Source organism: Megachile rotundata, chromosome 1 (genome assembly GCF_050947335.1).
Source record: "Megachile rotundata isolate GNS110a chromosome 1, iyMegRotu1, whole genome shotgun sequence".
Lineage (NCBI taxonomy): Eukaryota > Metazoa > Arthropoda > Insecta > Hymenoptera > Megachilidae > Megachile > Megachile rotundata.
The window spans coordinates 8,755,869-8,776,680 of NC_134983.1; the positions used below are offsets into that span (position 1 = coordinate 8,755,869).

The 20,812-nt window shown below is 34.8% G+C and overlaps 1 protein-coding gene across 12 annotated transcripts in view; it reads left to right on the forward strand.

The window, feature by feature from the left end:
* Nucleotides 1-8,361, forward strand: part of LOC100880704 (agrin) — a 656,625-nt gene extending 648,264 nt beyond the window's left edge. For 11 of the 12 annotated variants that reach the window (XM_076532486.1, XM_076532494.1, XM_076532499.1 and 8 more), the window contains 5 exons: nt 117-370; nt 437-530; nt 744-851; nt 1,992-2,166; nt 2,784-8,361. In XM_076532486.1, coding sequence (XP_076388601.1) covers nt 117-370; nt 437-530; nt 744-851; nt 1,992-2,166; nt 2,784-3,041 — 889 coding nt within the window. In that variant the 3' untranslated portion in view covers nt 3,042-8,361. The remainder of the gene's footprint in view (nt 1-116; nt 371-436; nt 531-743; nt 852-1,991; nt 2,167-2,783) is intronic. The other variant, XM_012279548.2, reaches the window with a different exon arrangement.
* Nucleotides 8,362-20,812: the final 12,451 nt, after the last annotated feature.

Sequence of the window (20,812 nt, forward strand, 5' to 3'; positions counted from 1 at the left end):
AGCATGGTTACGGAACCACGGAACATGTAACGTAGTTATGATCGATGCAAAGTAGATCAAAATTACGAATATCAAAAAGATAATTGAATACAAAATGAGGGCTTTACTGATTGCAGACATTGGCGAGAAGTTCATCGGCTTTCTGGAGCCACGACGGGATTAGTGGGCGCGGTACAAAGATTGATGGTGAATGGAAAGACGTACCAAAACTTAGCAGTAAACGTAACTCAACACAACACCGAGATTTATGATGGTTTACCATGTCCCAGTAATCAGAATCCCTGCCACAACGGTGGAGTTTGTTTGCCTTTGTTGAACAGCTACCTCTGCAAGTGTGCCAGTGGATACAACGGGCTTCATTGCGAATTTTGTAAGTTTGGATTAATCATATTTATTGTATCCAAGAAAAATATTGTCTTATATCAAATCGTTTCAGTCATGGGCTACGATGTGTCGACGGAAATTTCAGAGAGACCAGTTCGCTTTAAAGGAGACAATTTCTTGCAGTTCAGACACCGTAACGGAAGAAGGTAACAACTGTTCATTAACAATCATTCTCTTTGTTCGAAAGAATTTTATATCGTACACTCCTATAAAGTCACTGCATCACACCTTTCGAGGTCGTTCCGAATTAGGAAGCATCAAGTTAGGCTGTTCGATAACACGATAGTAACGGTAGAATTTAATTAGTTCCTTTTTATCAAAGTATCACTAACCTTTTTTGATTGTGTAACACCGACTAGTACTAACTCGACTAACACTACCCTCGGCGAGTACTATGAGGAGTCCTACTCCGACTACGACTTGGAGGAGGATGTCGACTACGAGTACGACACTTACGATTACACGGAGTAAGTTTCTAGGAAAACTGGCTGTGGTGTACTCGTTTGAGGGAAAGGTCTTGTTCCCTGTGATCACCTGTCGATGTGTTTGCTACCCTATTTGTTATGCAACTCGAACTTTTCGAATCTGATTACAAAAGTCATGTACAATGTTCCTTGACTGTGATAATGATATAATTTTATACAAATTATGAGAAATTTAAGAATTTGGAGCTGGACTGCTTACAATTTTTAATTCAGAAATTTGGAGATTTGGAAAGTTTAGGAAATTGAGAAGTTGGGAATTTTGAAATGTGGAGATTCTGGGATTTAGGAATTGAGGGATTTTGAAATTTGAGAATTTGTGGATTTAGGGGTTTGGGGATTTAGGGATTTAGGGATTTAGGGATGTAGGGATTTGAGGATTTGAGGATTTGGAGATTTGGGGATTTGGGAAACTGAGCATTTAGGGATTTGAGAATTTGGGGATTTGGGAATTTGTAAATTTAAGAATTTGGGGATTTGAGAGTTTGTGAATTTAGGGATTTGGGAATTTAGGAATTTATGAATTTAAAAAATTAAGGATTTGAAAATTTGGGGATTTGAGAATTTGTGGATTTAAGAATTTGGGGGTTTGAAAATTTGGGGATTTGGGGATTTGTGGATTTGGGGATTTGGGGATTTGGGAATTTGTGAATTTAAGAATTTGGGAATTTGAGAATTTGGAGATGTGAGAATTTGTGAATTCAGGGATTTGGGGATTTATAGATTTGGAAATTTGATGATACAGAAGTTCAGGGATTTGAGAAATAATACACTTAGAAATTTAGAAACCATAAGAATTTGAAATCTCGAGAAACCTTGAAAATTTTTAAGTTACAGAATTTGTACCTCTGACAATTTTTAAATTTTCAATCTAGACATTCATTCGTTCTCAAAAAGAAGAAATCAGCAGGATCCTATTTTATATAATTCGACTTGAATTATATACAGTTATTGAGTATTTGAGAACTGAAATAGCAGATTCGAAGGGTGAAAAATAAGAAGAATGATCAATTCTTTTATCTTACTGTACTGCTTGCTTGCCTGTGTTGTCACGTCCTATAGCACCGTAGCTCAGTGTCGAAAAATTGGAATATCAAACAGAAATAATATAAAACGATGTTTTAGGCGGAAAGGTCAACAGTCGAACAAGTTTGAACTGCGCCTGAGGACAACGCATTCGGAAGGGTTGATTGCTTGGATCGGAAGAGGAAAGATCGAACATCTTATTCTATCGTTGCATGGTGGTGAAGTGGTTCTTACGTACAAAAGCAAAAATGAGCAGATATCGCTGAGAAGCGGGGTTTGTATCTTTGTTAAAAATTATATTTATATGTGGCACCCCTTGTCGTACTTTGACGAGTCATGATGCATTCACAGCTGAAATATAACAAATCTTACTAAAATTTTTAATATTCACATTTTAATTTTTATTGTTTGTTTAAACATTATAGCTATGAATAGTTTAGACTGACGCACCTGACAAATAAATTGTACGGCAAGGAGTTAAATACAACCGAATAAGAAACTGATAATAAAATGAGAAATTATATTGTATAATTTATGGTACATTAGCTGCATTAGTTGAATCCATTGCAAGTTTAATGATTTCAATTCATTACTTATTTATGTCATTTGTGTTTGCACCACACATGGTTTTATTTATTCAGTTGACTGATATTTAACAATTCACGAGGTGATTATAGATAGCTTAAATAGTGGTTGGAAAGGAAATATCCATTAGTGCATTATCAAAGTTGAATCGTGTTTCAAGCCTGAAAAAAGCTAGATCTTTATGCAAACTTTCGTACTAATTAAATTAAATATCCTAGATGAGTTAACATGATAGTTGAAATTATAGTAATAAAGTTAGAATTCGGTGGTCGTATGTGTAGAAGATTGAAAATTGAAATGTTTCAGGAACGAGTGGACGACGGTTTCTTCCATCACATAAAAGCGTCGAGAAGACGAAGAGCGTTGACGATACAGATCGACGATTTGGCCCCGGTGAAGAAATCGACGGAGACGAGTCTTCTGACAACGAATGGCAAGCTGTTCGTCGGCGGGAAACTGGGTTACCGTGGCATCAAAGGGTGCGTGTCGGACTTCGTGGTGGACAAACGTCGTCTTCACTTAGCCAGGCGGAAAATAGAGTACTGTCACGACAACGATGTATGATAACGAATCCAGGGAACGACGATTGTCAGCGTGACGTCGCCTCTGGCCACGCTCGTCGAACGGACGACGCTTCTGTCCTCGACGAGTTAGCATCAGCCTAAAAACTCATGGCAGCGGACGAGCAACGGATCTTTGGTGTTCGAAACGAATGACACGTGACCGCGAACGGAGTCAGATGTGAACTCTGCTCGAGTACACGTGATTCCTGCCAAAGTTGTGCGAGGGTAGAAAGAAGAGAAGAAGAAAACGATGATCGTGCCATGCAGAAGGGATATAAATAAAACCTCGGATTCAATAAACGTAGCAAGCTAACTCGTATATTTATTTTCGTTTCGGAATAGCATAGGAACAGAGGAAGAGGAGACGAGCGCGCGAATCATCGCGTAAACAGCGTACGTTCTCATCTAAGGACAATAATATATTTTTAAGGTGACCGAGATTAATGATTAAACGCGTGTACGTATATTAACAGGGGGGAAAATGTTAAGACTTCTATTTGATAAGGTAATCAATGTGGAAGAGGAGGGGGTAGGGGAGAAGGCCAGAGGCGATAATTAAATGGATAATCGTTAGACGTTACTCGGTAAGTTACGGTATATCGGAGCACAGCTAAATAAATGTTTAACGATGCCCAAGACTGATTTAAGACGATGAACGAAGACGGAGTCACAGGTGTTGAATAGTTAACAAATAAAAAAACAATATGAAACGATATGAAAGAGAAACGACGAAACGATAAATCATCGGTGTTATGTTTGAGTGTTTCGGTAGAGAGATTTAATGATCGTGGATTATCCGAATAGAAGAATGTATTTTAAAGGATTTGTTGATTTTATGCCAGTAGACAAACGATGAAGACGAAGATGAACTAAAAGAAATTATATATACATGTACACTCGCGAACATATAGATGATAGGGATTTACGGGAACACGAGGTTACGATCGAGTCGACTTCGGGAATATTTGGGAACGATCGGCAAAGATCTCGAAAATTTTTGTATGACTACTCGGAATATTTTTGCATGATTGCGATTTCGAAAATTTCGAAGCTTAGAAATATGGAAATTTAGGGATTAGGAAGCTTGAAAACTTTGGAATTTTTTTTTAGAAATATGAGATCTTGGAAATGTCAGATTGTGATATCTAGAAATTTGAATATTTAAAAATTGAACAATTCTGCTATTGATGAATTTGAAACTTTATGAATTTAGTAGTTTGGGAATATAAAAGATTGGAAAGTAGAATACTTGAGGATTGAAGAACCTTGAAATTGTGATGTTTGAAAATATGTTTAAAGATTTGGAAACTATGTACTAGAAAATTTAGAATATCGAGTCTTTGGGATTTGAAAATTTAGTTAATGATAAATCCAGGTGTAAAAATATAGAAATTCGGTAACTTATGAACTCGAAACATTTTTGAAATCAGAAAGTATCTTCAAAATTAAAAAGAAACGTTCATCCTCCGATTTCGTCCAAATTTTTCCGAACTCGACTCGATGTAGCTCGCCATATTACCCGCCTATTCCTACAAACACACAAACATGCAAAACTATATTTGAAGATCACACCGTACAACGTTGTTTCTAGACAAGCAAGGCTTTTTACAAGATGCGCAAACGATATGTATACACGATATTATGCAAATTACATTCCATGTAATGGACACCAGTGCGAATTAAATTCTATGTAGAAACCACGATCAAGCGTATCGTCGGTCAACGATCATGTTACATTTCGAGCCGGTACAGAATGCATCGAGCTCGCCTCGAAGACACTCCATTTCCCTTCGACAATCCGTGACACATTTTTGCGCGAATAGCTTCAGCGTGAAAAGTCTAAAGCATCATTTACGAGCGTAACGACGAATTTCTTCTATATATATGCATACAGGGTTCCACTGCGATCGATTCAGAATGTAAATGGATTCTAACTGGAAGGGAACAGAGGCGTGCATGCATTAAAAGGCGGAGAGCAACGACGAATCGTTTCCTTGACACGATAACACTGTTCAACAATCTATTTCTTAGAGAGATTTAAACGCTGTATACGAATCTGCAAAATGTTTTCTCGACTTTATTAATCGTTAAGAAATTTCATTTTTAAAATTCATTTTTTATGATTTTTCTACCAGAGTTCGATGGTAGATACTCTTGAAAAATCAATTTTAATTGCTTATCCAATATTGCAACTACTTAACATTTTTTTTAATTATTTAATTATATTAAGTTTCGAAAAACGGTCACTGATAATCGCAACATTCTATGTTTTAATACAACAATTTGGTACTTCACATTATTAATATTGTCTTCAGGACATTTGCAATAGTTTGTCGTATTTTAATTACTCGAAAGTTATATGTCTTTTATAGTCACATAATTTGTTTAATTTATAAATAAGAAAAATTGTTATAAGAAAGTTTTCAAGAACGGAGCGAAACAGTTTGCAAATTGATCAGCGTATAAAATGCAAAAAGAATAAAATGTTTGAAGAAAGTATTTGTTGGACAATGTTCGTGTGGCGAATTACTATAAAGCTTCGAAATATTCGATTCGACGAAAGAAACGATTCGAACCACGTAATGAATATTATTATACAATGTACCGCTTGTATGTAATCGAATGATCAAAGTATGAATGAAAGCTGACGTATGCGTGAGGGAAACATACGAGAATGGTTACACTACTTGTAAATATATAACTAACACGCGCTAATTCACGAGTTATTATCGTTTTAATGTGTAACGTGCGGCTACATAAACTGGACCTAAATCGCCAGAAACGACCTAATTAATCGTAAAATGATTCATCGAATCAGCCTCTCTCGACGATTTCATTTTTGCCCGTCGTTCGTAAAAACGAAGATGTCTGCGTCGACGTGTTCTTCCCTCCCCTTTCCCACGTCAGTCGATTAATCACCGTTTAATGATCGAACCGAGCGTCTAAAGCCGGAAGCCTAAGTTCATCGATCGTTGAAAACGACCGTCGATTTATCGAACAATTCTTCTCGACTCGTTTCGTCGAACGTTTCCAGCGTCGCTCGGCAATCTCTAAACATTTCGTTTGTAAGAAAAGGGAAAAAGAACGAACAATTGTTAGCGGATAAGCACCGACAAGGAAACTGGTAATTCTAAGATCGTTTTTGAATGCACTATATTTGCGTACGTAATTGTAGAGTGTAAGAGCGAACACGACACATATCTTTGACGTGTATCAGTTTTTTATACGTATCAAATTCGACCTGTATATACGATCATTTCTGTCTGGAAATGTTCGACGCTCCGGATATTCGCGTGTTTCTGTGACATTTACACTCACTCGACGCCATTTTATTACCGTAAGTTCTAGCAGCTGGTAATATTGAAAGATCACTTTGAAAGGCTTGAAAATTTCTTCATAACTAGAAAACTTAAATGTTCTTCACATTTGGAAATGTTTAGAAAATTTGAGAGTATAGATTCCTAAAATGAATCTGAATATTTGCAAATTTCAAACTTTGAATTGTGTGTACTTCAAAGTTTCAATTGTACAACCTTCACATTTTAAATTGTACAAACTTCAAACTTTGAATTATGCACACTTCAAACTTTAAATTATACATGCCTCGAACTTTGAATTATACATACTTCAAACTGAACTATGGAAAGTGATAATTTCACTGTTTACTGAAGGGGAGTTACAAAATTATGAATTTAATTATGAATTTATGGGAAGATTGTGACAAAAGTGAAAGATGGATAGAACAGCAGAAACACGCGAACGTCTTTAATCTTCGACTCCGTTGCCGAGCATTTGTTAACGAATCGTTTTTCTTCGTTACGTTCGTTCGTTTCGGAGGCACGTTTACACGAACTTTTGATAAAAGAATCGCTTTTTCTCTGTAATATTGTTGAACGTTTCAAAGCAATCATATCTTCGTCATATCTGTCTGAGAATGTTGAAACATATTTTCGTTCTCGAACAATCGGAAATCGTTCCTCGTTGTTAACGTGCGAGAATTGAAATGATCGTGAGCAATATCGTCACATATCTTTTCTCTTGAAATGTGATCCTTTGTATTCTTCCAACGAATATCGCGTTTACACATATCGAAACGAAGTTCTGTGGCCAGTGACGTGTCTCTAATCGGACGGTGAAGAAATGTTTCATTAAAATGAACGAAACGTGTCTTTTGATACGTCGGTGTAACTTTCACGAAAAAATATTCTTTAAAAAAAAAGAATAATTTTATACTGTCTACCTTCTATCTTTCTATTCTTTTTATTTTATGCGTCGACAAAATTATATAATAATTATTTCTGAATTTAAGATGTTAAATTACGTTTCATTTAAAATTTTTTAATTCTTTAAAATTTATATAAGGTCTAAATGCTCACTCAAAATTATGATTTATGTAATTACATTTGTAGTAAAAAAATGATCTATTTTACGTTTAGAATGAAAATTAAACAACTCCCAACTGAATATAATAAATATTCGGAAGGGCATAATAAAAAACAAAAATACAGTTAATTTTTATTTCCCATAATAATATTTATTCTAATTATCCATTCTAGTCGCATATTTCGTTCGTGAAAGAGCATCGATGAATCGCAAGTGTGTTCGATAGTTAAATATGTACAGTAAATTCCCGTTATATCGCCACAGAGTGTAAAAGTAAAAGATTCTTGAATTCGGCGATAGACTTAATCAGTTTTTTCATTGATATCGATGGTACACGAATTTTGCACCATCACTGAAAATCAGTGAAGATGGCAATATAAAGAGAGTATACTGTAAGGCTTGCACATGATTAATACTGCGATGCATTGTATTCTATGGAATACGAAATGAATTAAGAAAACGCAGTGAAAGTGTGAAGCTAACAATAATTTACATTGTTTGAAAGCACCAATTTTAATCGTCACGGTGCCGATAAGAATACAGAGGAGCAAAAGAAAGAAATTGCAATCCATGCCTGATGATTACTGCCAATATAGATAGCTCTCGTGTTTTTGACGTTTAATCTTCGACTTCCCTTGACTTCTGTAACCCTGCGAAATATAGTAAAAGGGGAGAAGCGATTGTTCTTAATGATCGATAAGGAAAATGAATTTTCGAAACTTTCTTTGTACAACATTGTTCAATGTCGTTTGTTTCTTGGCGAAGAACACTCACACGACTGGACTGGATCATCTGAATTAGTTTTTTTTTTACTTTGATACCGTCTTTAACTGCGACCACTTCGCCGTTCGCTGACCTAAAGTATTCGTGAGCTATACTGTATAACAAAAGTACGCGTTGTAAAGTGACTGTATATACAAATATAAATTATGCGATTACCTTGAGGACTCTTCTTTTTCATCCCCTATTAATAAATATAAACTACCATCTCGCTAACTAGAAGTTTGAAACAGCAGTATTAAATTCAGATACAATTTGTTCTGTGTAGAATTATATTAATCACTTCACTATTAACTGTTGCTCATTGCTCATTATAAAAACCAGCTTGCTTTTAAAAGCATTTATTTGGGAAAAAGTTACTATTAATATTTTCCTGCCAATTAATATAACATTTGATGGAGATCCTTTCTTTTGACCACCACTTTTCTTTAGGTAAAACAAATTTACAGTTGATGTATAAGTTACATTGGGAAAGAATTATGGAGATTTACGCATTGACATAATATTAATAATAAAATTTCTACATAGACCTTTTCAAATTGTACTTGTAATTTCTAGAATAATTTACTGTTATATAATCAACGGACCGTAAATATGTAAGTACCGTTAGCTCCGCCCAGTACATATGTACGTACATATGTACTCGCACATGATTGGCCGAGTCACTCGACCGGAACGGTCACCGAACCGTAACGGGGGATATATAAACCCCGAATTTTTCAGAGAGCAGTCATTCAGGCACTTCTGCTAATACAAGCAACATGGAGTTCTTCAGATCCTTCCTTCGCGTCATTGGACTGCTACAACCTGCCAAGGTGGATTTCATTTCTGAACTTCCACCCGAGGTATCGCAGCTAATTTTACGCAAGTTGGATCCTGAGTCCTTGTTGAATGTAGCACAAGTATCACAAAAATGGCTTGGAGTTTGCAGAGCTGACAAGAAGCTGAGGCAAACTGCGAGGCGTCACCTGCGCCACGAAGAGCGGCAAAGGAGAATCGAGTTTTTGGGAGAGGAGGCTCTTGAAAATCCTAGGATTCGAGTTCCAAGGACTCGGGTTCCAAAGGAACCGTCCTCAAGGTACAAGAGAATTCCTTTTGCTAGGTACGAGGCTGCTGTTGTGATGGGGAGGGTGGATCCTCGTCCACTTTCCTCAAAACAAGGTAAGGGGAGAGTAGCACCGGTAGAGTTAAGGTCATCTAGATGTATTAGATTATAGTTTTAATAAAGTCCCTTATTCCATTTAGCTTAGTTTAGTAATAACTTATATTCAGTTTAAATTATATCTCATGACACCCTTGGCGCCAAGGAAATATATTATAACTTGTATCCTGTATCTTAAGAATAAATTTAATAATTTAAATTTCACTAATTATATTTTTAACATTTGTAATGCTTTATTTTAAAATGGATATCTTATTTTTATTAAGAAAAAATTTAATAATGAAATTTAAATGATTAATCAAAGTATAACACAAAAATATGTCCGCGAGATTGCGCTGAGACGTTGTACGCATACTCGAAAACAAGACAGAAAAATATTATATGTGTACTGTTACAATGATAGTACAGTAAGACCCTTATTAAGGGACACGTAAAAAATAATTACATTATCATTGTGGGTGCTTCGACTACTTTTTCTTTCATTACTTTGTTTGTAAAAATATACTGTGTATGTTTATTTCTTACGATTTAGAACTGCACAAGAATCAACGTTACCATAACATAATAGCAGATCCTGCGCAATAAATTTTCTGATAAATCAAATTGATGCAAGTTAGAATGAGAGACACTTACAGGGACCCACCCGCCCGCCCACAAGCACATATAATTTAAAATTAAAGCACGCATTAAGTTAACTTAAAATTAACGCACGCATCCCTCGATGATCCCTCGATGATCCCTCGATGATTGATGTACTATTCATTAGCTATAGAGTAATTAGGTGTAACAGTAAAAGAAGGAAACAGAGAAACAAATGCAAGATTAGTAACATTGAAATGTTTAGGAATTTTCGAAATAAAAAATAAAATCATTTAGAATCTGAAAAACTCTTGAACTAAATAGGTCCTGCAACATGGACTCACATTTTCACACACTTACGCATACTAAAATACTGAAAGCCTTAAATGTGCCTTTTGTTCTAAAATTGTATAATGTAAAATTTTGTAAAGAAAAGTGTTAAAGTGTTAAAGTTCTTCGAACTTTCTTCTAAGTTTCGAGCAATTGGCAATAAAAATAATAGGCTATTACTACAGCCTAATATGTAACAAATTAAAAAATTGACATAAAGATGAGTGCGAGTTAGAACAAAAGGCACTTACAATTTGCGCAAGCTTTTCCACGGCTCGGAATCAATGCAATTTAGATATGAAATCGAGAAGTTATAATCGTAGCTCTTAGCTCGATATCGTTTTCTAAAGTGAATTTCGTGAAAAATATTTAGAAAACGACATCGATTACCGGGTCACACCACGAGGAGGTGGCTACGTTAGAGAGTGACCCACCCTAACTCCAAATCCCTACCACCCTCCATTTGCAAATCGCTCATTTATCGGAAGGATAAATGAGTTCCGACTCTACTTAGCTCATAGGCTCGCATATACAAGTGCTTTACCACAATCCAGTAAAGAACTTGTATCACACACACACACACATACATTATCTTAATACTAATCGCACGTTATCTCACACACATACGCTTAACGTATACTAAACGCCGCACGTTACCTCTCATTCTAAGATTGCACTAAAAAAATTTATGACGAATTCAAAAAGCAAAGGGAAGAAAGTTAGAAGAACTTTCTACTAAAAGAGAAGAAAGTTAGAAGAACTTTCTGTCAAAAAAGGGATCAGTATTTTTCGCCAAGCGAACCTTGCTTTCCATGGGTCAAAGGGTAGTCCATAGTGGCTTACGTGAACCACGACGGCAAAGATGAACCAAAGATACCTTTGGCAAGAACGAGTGACACACCCCAGTTGGCGGAGGGTTTCCCATTTCTGACGCGCGTGCGACTTATACAGAGGACACCCTTACCGTGATGCCCCTTGGCAGTATGGTGGCAGATCGGGGAGGCACATCATGCTATGAGAGGTGCTCCCCCCGACCGGCCCCGCCGGGCAAAGAATGTCCCTCGCGCTACACCGGCACTTGCAGCTCACCTCTACCGCGTGTTCACAGCGCTATGAACCCCCAATGATCCACTTGGGCGCAGAACGATTGGCAAAAAATACGTGGGTATACTACAAGCTAACGCGTACAAAGTTTGAGAATTGAGAAAATAAGTGCAATTTAGAATGGATAGGCACTTACAAGGACTCACCCGCCCTGCTTACGAGCACACTTAACTTAAAATTGACGCTCGCATAAAATCAACTTAGAATTAACGCACGCATAAAATTAGCATAAAACTAACGCACGCATAAAATTAGCTTAAAACTAACGCACGCATCCCACGATGATCCCTCGATGGATGTCTTCAATGATGACCTATTCATTACCTACAGAGTAATTAGTCGTAACAATAATGAGAGGAAACAGATAAGCAAATGCAATATTAGTAACATTATAATGATTAGACATGCACAATTTATGATAACACGCAAAATTCATATTAACATTTTCGGAATAAAAAACTCGAGTCCACTCAATAGAAATACGCCTGTAAAATATACAATATACTTGACAAATATATAATTACTTAATTAAAATAACAACCTGAAACATACAATTACAATTAAGACGCATATGAATAAATAAATCTTACATAAAATTAAAACCTGAAACATACAAAAAGTAATTAGAACAAATATGAAACATACTACAATTCAAAAAGCCCTAAATGTGTCTTTTGTTCTAAAATTGCGCTCGTATAATGTAAAAGGTAGTAAAAGAAAGTTGGAAGAACTTTCTTTTAAGTTTAAAGCAATTGATAATAAAAATGATAGGTTACTACCACAAACTAATATCTAACAAGTTAAAAAATTATCGTTAAGATGAGTGCAAGTTAGAACAAAAGGCACTTACAATTTGCGCAAGCTTTTCGCCACATGTGACGAAAAACCTGCGCCCGAGCCCACCCTTCCTCCCACAGCTCGGAATTAATGCAATTTAGATATGAAATCGAGAAGTTATAATCGTAGCTCTTAGCTCGATATCGTTTTCTAAAGTGAATTTCGTGAAAAATATTTAGAAAACGACATCGATTACCGAGTCACACCACGAGGAGGTGGCTACGTTAAAGAGTAATCCACCCTAACTCCAAATCCCTACCACCCTCCAATTGCAATACCTCATTTATCAGAAGGATAAATGAGTTCTGTCTCTAGTTAGCTCATAGGCTCGCATATACAAATTAAGATTAATCAGCGATAAAAAAATTTATTCAAAATCAATTCCTGAAACAGAGAAAAATAATTAACACATAAAATTCGGGGATATTAAAATCGCGAAAGGGTATACAAATCTCAAAGCTCGAAATAAAATCGCGAAGGGATATAAAAATCTCTAATTTCGTACTGTAATTACAAAGGGATACAAAAATCTCTAGTCTCGAAATTTAATTGGGCGGGTATAAAAATCTCGAATCGCGAAGGGATATAAAAATCTCTAATCTCAAAATTTAATCGCGAAGTTATGCAAAAATCTCTAATCTCGAAATTTAATTAGACGGGCATAAAAATCTCGAATCGCGGAAGGATACAAAAATCTGTAATCTCAAAATTTAATCGCGAAGTTATGCAAAAATCTATAATCTCGAAATTTAATTGGGAGAGCATAAAAATCGCGGGTGGCTTTGCTCGTAAAAATTCGAGCAAAACGATACATTTTGTATCGTTCAAAAAAATACCTGTAAAACACAAGAAAATAATAGCGAGCATAGTGACAAAATGACTCTCCATCCTAAGATGGACAGCCATTGATAGTTCCCCTCTTCTTTGGCAACTTTGCCGGGGCTCTTCGGCATATAGCCTCTTCTCTCTTCGGCAAAGCCTCAGGAAAATCACGTGCGAATTTTTACAGTAACTCGGACATTCTTAGTTTTTAATTACATAAATTCTCAATTTCGCTATTAATCTTCATAAACAGATAGCAGACAATTTTATAGAAATAAAATTGCACCACTATGCATTTATTTCAATCGATAACAAAATCGAAATTTTATGTAATATGTATAAGTTAGTTTGGTAAGAAAAATAATTACTCAAAATAAAAGTACGACCAGCGATTCTTATAACGCGCTGGCCGTAAAAGAATGTCCGAACAGAATATTTCATTTCACTGCACTTCACTGCACAGTATACTTCATTTTTGCAGTCGGATCTAGAACCCGACTGCGACTTACAAACTAAAAGGCCTGACCTGAACGAACAATCGAGATCAAGAGATATTAAATAAATTCATATTTAATTTTTCTCTTCTCGATTTTTCGTAAACCCCCCAGATGCAAGCATCTCACGTGTGAGAGAGGAGGACAGAGAAACATGAAAGCTTGCTCTGGCCCTACCTACTTAAAACTAACTTATTCACACCAGAAGTAAACTACCTGCCTGCCTATCGCTATATTTAAAAAATTGCAAAGTCCATTCTCACAAAAACACACTCCACGGTTCTCACACATACCACCCGGGTGCAAAAAAGCCTAATCCTAAGGAGTACGTCCCGGGACGTCTCCGACACCCGAGTTCAATACTACATTCACACTCTAAGTTCATACCTTTTTGCTGAAATCGATCGACAATCGACAGTGAACATTGAACATATTTCATTTTCGTACTCTTTCGAATATTCAATGCAATATGCACATGTAATAATTTTAACTACTCGTACAATTTTCTAACTTAATCAATTTATATAACTTTGAAATGACTTGACTTGCATTTTGTATGCATTTTCAAATGACTCGACTTGCATTTTGTATGCATTTTTAAATAGAATTTTGCAAAATTTTAAAAATAAATCTACAGTTTAATCGACACAAGGTCCACGACCTAACCACACACACACGTGTAACTTGTGTCGATAATTCACTGTCAATTTGTCGATCGCCAAACATCTTAAAACTAAATCGTGTTCACCTGCCCTAACTCATGCGAGTAGCATCTAAGCACGCGCATGAATTTAGAGCACAAAAATGAACACGGCCAACCATATTTTGACCTACCAGTTTTCTTCATGTGTGCTGAAAATCCTGAGCTAAAAATATGATTAGTAATATGCTAATAAAGTGTCTTCCAACAAAAATTGACTCTAATTTTAAAAACTTTTCAAAACGGAAAATGGAAGATCACTTTGCAAGAATCTAAGTATACGATTGTTTCATTTTTAACAGATTTGTAATATCAAAGTAAATTTCTAAATGACTCAAACATTTGTAAATAACTTTGATATCGAAATCTGTTTTTCGCGATACTTTCTTGTACATTTATTAAAAAATTTGCACGCGTACGTAAAAATTGAAAGTGACTCGATAACTTTATCAAAATGACTCGAAAACTACTGTGAAATCGGAGGATCATCAGACTTCTATGTACTAATTTTAATTTTAAATTGTAAAGAAGTTAAAACGCGATGTACAAGAAAACCCTGACCTGAGCTAATAAATATAATAAGCAATTTGTACGAATTTTACACGATCGTACAGTCGTGGTCACTATGCTCGCTCAAAAATATAAAATACAACCAGCTCCCGTGTCGCTTCGGACCATTCGTCCTACGACATGATGGGAACCGGAGGAATCGTAAAGCATGCGACTCACCGATCGCTGACTTGCACCACTGCGTTCGTTTTACTGGTAGGCATTTGAGACAGCACGTGAGAGGCATTGCATCTTAGAGGTTGGTTGTCTGCTTGGCTGCATTCATCAGATTTGGATGTAGCGGTTTGGCAGTTGACCTTCTGTAATCATAAAAGAATCACAACGGTTAATTAACTGTGTTTATCGATTTGCATTTTGATAACATACAAATTTTTTGACTACTACTTGTGCAAACATGTAATAAGCTTTTGATTTCGAGATGTACAAACATAAAGGCATGCAGGAGTCGGTTTTAAATTTGCAAACGTTCATGTCACAACGTGAAATATTGTAAAATATTTTAGAATGTATGTCAAAAGACTTGGGTAATTACTTTAGAAAGCATGTTAGAACGTTTGCAAAAATACACCGAAACACGTAGGTAACTACACTTTAAACACCAGTAATAGTTTGCCAAAATATTTAAATAATCATTACATAAAGTACACTAAAACACCAGTAACAATTTGTCAAAATATTTAAATAATCTTTCCATTAAATACACTAAAGTACTAATAACAGTATGCCAATACACTTAAATAATTGTTGCATACAATATATCAAAGCACTAGTAACCGTTTGTTAAAATATTCAAAATAACAGTAACATAAAGTATACTAAAGCACCAGTAACTGTTTGCGAAAATATTTAAATAACCATTCTATTAAATATACTAAAGCACCAGTAACAGTATGTCAAAACACTTGAATAACTGTTGCATAAAATACACTAATACCCAATAATAATTTGTAAAAACATTTATAAATAATCACTCCATAAAATAAATTAAAACACTAAAAAACTAATAAAACATTTAAATAACCGCACCATAAAACACACTAATATATCCGTATACACATGCACAATCACTTAAGGAAACACATAGGTAAAGTCACTGACACTTGTAGAATAACACCATAAAATTTGTTAATACACCCCCATAATTAATAAAAAATATTTATTAAAGCACACTAAATACTAGTAATAATACACTAGGTACACTAATATATCCGTATATGCATGCAGGAAACACACTGGTAAAGTCACTGACACTTGTTGAATAACACCATAAAATTTATTAATACACCCCCATATTTATTAAAAAATATTTGTTAAAGCACACAAAACTCTTATTAAAACACATTAGATAACACAGGGACAAGCACAGTATCGGTTAAGTAAACCCTTGACTCGTACCGGTAAGTGTTGACGACGCGCGCCCGATCTCCTCGACTGCCGAAACACGACTGAACGCGTTCGACCTCCTCAAGTACAACAATAATTCATAGCTTACAGCAGCAAATTAGACATCGTATAATCCACCAATAAATCAAATTCGATTATTATTATTATTTTTATTATTTTATTATTTTATATTTTTTGAACGTTTATTAACAAATTTATTGTTGCAATTATTTAAATTTATTATTTTTCTTAACTTACTTTTGCAGATATGTTGCAAAACGTTTATTAGTTAATATATTACGATGTATTTGATTGCAATTAAGGCGAAATGATTGTTAATTAATACATTGCGATATATTTTATTGCAATTAATAATTTTTCAGTTATTTTTTTATAAAATTGTTGTTGTAACTATTCAAATTCGTTGTTTTTATTAACTCACTCTAGCAGATATGTAGCGAAATGATTGTTAATTAATACATTTACGATATATTTTGTTGTAATTAATAATTTTTTAGTTATTTTTTTATAAAATTGTTGTTGTAACTGTTCAAATTCGTTGTTTTTATTGATTCACTCTAGCAGATATGTTGCAAAACGTTTGTTAGTTAATATATTACGATGTATTTGATTGCAATTGATAATTTTTTAGTTATTTATTTATAAAATTGTTGTTCCAACTATTTAAATTCGTTGTTTTATTAACTCACACTAGCAGATATGTTGCTAAATGATTGTTAATTAATACATTGCGATATATTTTATTGCAATTAATAATTTTTTAGTTATTTTTTCATAAAATTGTTGTTGTAACTGTTCAAATTCGTTGTTTTTATTGATTCACTCTAGCAGATATGTTGCTAAATGATTGTTAATTTAATACCTTACGATATATTTTATTGTAACTCATTATTATATAAATTAATTATTGTAATTCATTATTTTATATCTTTCTCATATCGTGTAAATTATCTACCAATTATTGTATTCAAATTTATCTTTATTGAGCGAGCGAGCCGAAGGTGAGCGAAGCTCTTATACTTGACTTTGCAACTTCTTTGTCCGCGTTTTTCTTTTGCACCACTCAACCAATTCTCATCAGATTTTGCATGCACATGCGTATGTACATCCAGATAGACATAGAAGAAAAAATTTTAAATCGGACTTGCCACGGAGGAATAATCCCCGAAAAAACTGATTCTCATAGACTTCAATGTAAAAATTGAATTTGCTCGCGCTTCGGATTTTCGTTATTGGGAATATTGCAAAACAGCCACCGTTTGATATTCAACACATACATTTTAAAAACACTATTTTCGGATAAATATACAGTATCATACATATATCTTCGTTCAAAAAATATTTTTGAATATATCGAGACCAACTTGAGCCGTCCAGGTTTAAGGGGTAAAAAAATTTCACTCTGGACTGAGATACACTCCTGGAAATTAGCAGTCAACTTTGAACTTTGACCCCATGCGCAGTAACAAACTGTTACATATAGTGCAGTTATTTTTTTTTTATTGACAATAGGTTCAAAATAGTGCAGCTTATGGCCTAAAAAATTGGCGTCCATCTAGCGGCGAAACGGGTGAACTAAACCTAAAAAGGGAGGGTCCAAACACGCATATAAGGAAAATAAAAAAATGAATATTTCGGAACTTTGACGACGTAGCATGGTTTCGGAGGCATTTAGAAACAAATTTCTATTAGGGTTTGATGCGTTTTAATGCTTAATAAAGCCAGGAAATCAATTTTTGTCGAATTCGGTCCAAAACGGTACAAGTGGCGCCATGTAGCGGCGAGCGGCGGAACTACGAAAAACTAAAATTTCGATTTTCTCGGAAATTAGCCAATTTTACTTATTTCTGAGGGTCAGAAACTGTTCTGTGACCTCTTTAGAACCTATATAATGCCACGAGAACCTCCTCAGAGCGCTAGAAAGGAGAATAAAAAAATAGGTCAAAACATGGACTAAAAAATTGGCGTCCATCTAGCGGTGGAAGTTGGAACTACAAAAATATAAAAATGCGATTTTCTCGAAAATTAGTGAACTTTGAGTACTTCTGAGGCTCAGAAAGTGTTATGTGATCACACTAGAAGCAAAATAATGCAATAAAAATTTCCTGAAAGCTTTAATAAAGAAAATAAAAAATATGCCATTTTATGGAGAAAATTTGTGGCGCCATCTAGCGGCGAAACTGCGAACTAATCTGAAAAACCGTATGTCCGAACACGCAGTAAAGGGGTAAAAAAAAATTGATTTTTTGGGCTTAATAGGTAAAAAAAAGAATAACTTATTTAACAAAAATTGCTTTAAAATGTCTAAAGAAGCATACGATGCCCTCAAAGTTGCAAAATATTCCTTTTTATATTTTTCCTTAAAACGTGTACGGACATACGGTTTTTCAGTTTAGTTCGCAGTTTCGCCGCTAGATGGCGCCACAAATTTTCTCCATAAAATGACATTTTTTTTATTTTCTTTATTAAAGCTTTCAGGAAATTTTTATTGCATTATTGTGCTTCTAATGCGATCAAATAACACTTTCTGAGCCGCAGAAGTACTCAAAGTTCACTAATTTTCGAGAAAATCGCATTTTTATATTTTAGTAGTTCCAACTTCCACCGCTAGATGGACGCCAATTTTTTAGTCCATGTTTTGACCTATTTTTTTATTTTCCTTTCTAGCGCTCTGAGGAGGTTCTTGTGGCATTATATAGGTTCTAAAGAGGTCACAGAACAGTTTCTGACCCTCAGAAATAAGTAAAATTGGCTAATTTCCGAGAAAATCGAAATTTTAGTTTTTCGTAGTTCCGCCGCTCGCCGCTACATGGCGCCACTTGTACCGTTTTGGACCGAATTCGACAAAAATTGATTTCCTGGCTTTATTAAGCATTACAACGCATCAAACCCTAATAGAAATTTGTTTCTAAATGCCTCCGGAACCATGCTACGTCGTCAAAGTGCCGAAATATTGCACTTTGCATGTGCAGTAGAATTGATATAGGCGGCTCATGTACGTACCGCAATGCTGGCACAAAATAATTAATTACTCATTACCCGAACATTATTTATGAAATTTTATGATCGAACCATGTAAATAATGCATTGCTGACCATTCTTTAATCATAAAAGTTCATAAATTGTGCTCAGAAAGTGAGTAATTAACGATTTTGCATACTCATTGTCGTGTATATTCCTTCTACGCGCCGCCCGTGCATGTCACAGAAGAATAATTACCAAAAAACCATATCCTCATAGACTTTAATGTAAAATTGAATTTGCTCGCGCTTATGTACTTGACTTTTCAACTTTTTTGTTCACGCTTTTCTCTTGCACCACTCAACCAATTCAACCGGATGACACGGTTGACTATTTCTGCTTTAGCCTGAAATTTACTCGCTCGCTCAACATTGTTAGGATAGGCGCGGAGCGCCTAATCAAACAGACCTAGTTAATTTATTGATTACTAAAATATAGGAAGACAACTATTTTCGCAAAGGTACAGCACATTAAAGAAACCCTAGCGCTTATGGTACATACCGCCGGCATATAGCCGCAGACTAATATCAATTTTAATTGACTATAATATTTCATAAAACTACATCAAAGTGCAAGATTAATTATTTTCGTGATTGCCCGGTATTGATGGTGTACAATATATATTACATCTATAAAATTTGATTTATCGTTAAAGTAATAAGGTTATAAAATTAATGGATTCATTTATTCCTAAATTCATTACCGGACAAGTAATTTCATCGTAGCTTTTACTGCCATATACAAATGCACTTAAAAAATCTAAAAAGGGTTTATGCGTTCTATTGTTTTGGAAAAACAGTTTGCATAGAAAACTAAAAAACAACGTAAAATAATTTTCTTTTATTTAAATCTTTATTGCAGTCATCTATTGTAACTAATAACCGACATTAAAAATGATTTATATTTTTATTAGAAAGGTGTTACTTTTATTATTAATACACTAATACTAATTTATTATTATTATTATTATTAATAAAACTAATGATTTAAATTTTTAAAAATAATATATCCACTTTAAAATAAAGCATTACAAATGTTAAAAATAAAATGAATGAAATTTAAATTATTAAATTTATTCTTAAGATACAGAATATAAGTTAAAATATATTTCCTTGGCGCCAAGGGTGTCATGAGATATAATTTAAACTGAATATAAGTTATTACTAAACTAAGCTAAATGGAATAAGGGACTTTATTAAAACTATAATCTAATACATCTAGATGACCTTAACTCTACCGGTGCTGCTCTCCCCTTACCTTGTTTTGAGGAAAGTGGACAAGGATCCACCCTCCCCATCACAACAGCAGCCTCGTACCTAGCAAAAGGAATTCTCTTGTACCTCGAGGACGGTTCCTTTGGAACCCGAGTCCTTGGAACTCGAATCCTAGGATTTTCAAGAGCCTCCTCTCCCAAAAACTCGATTTTCCTTTGCCGCTCTTCGTGGCGCAGGTGACGCCTCGCAGTTTGCCTCAGCTTCTTATCAGCTCTGCAAACTCCAAGCCATTTTCGTGATACTTGTGCTACATTCAACAAGGACTCAGGATCCAACTTGCGTAAAATTAGCTGCGATACCTCGGGTGGAAGT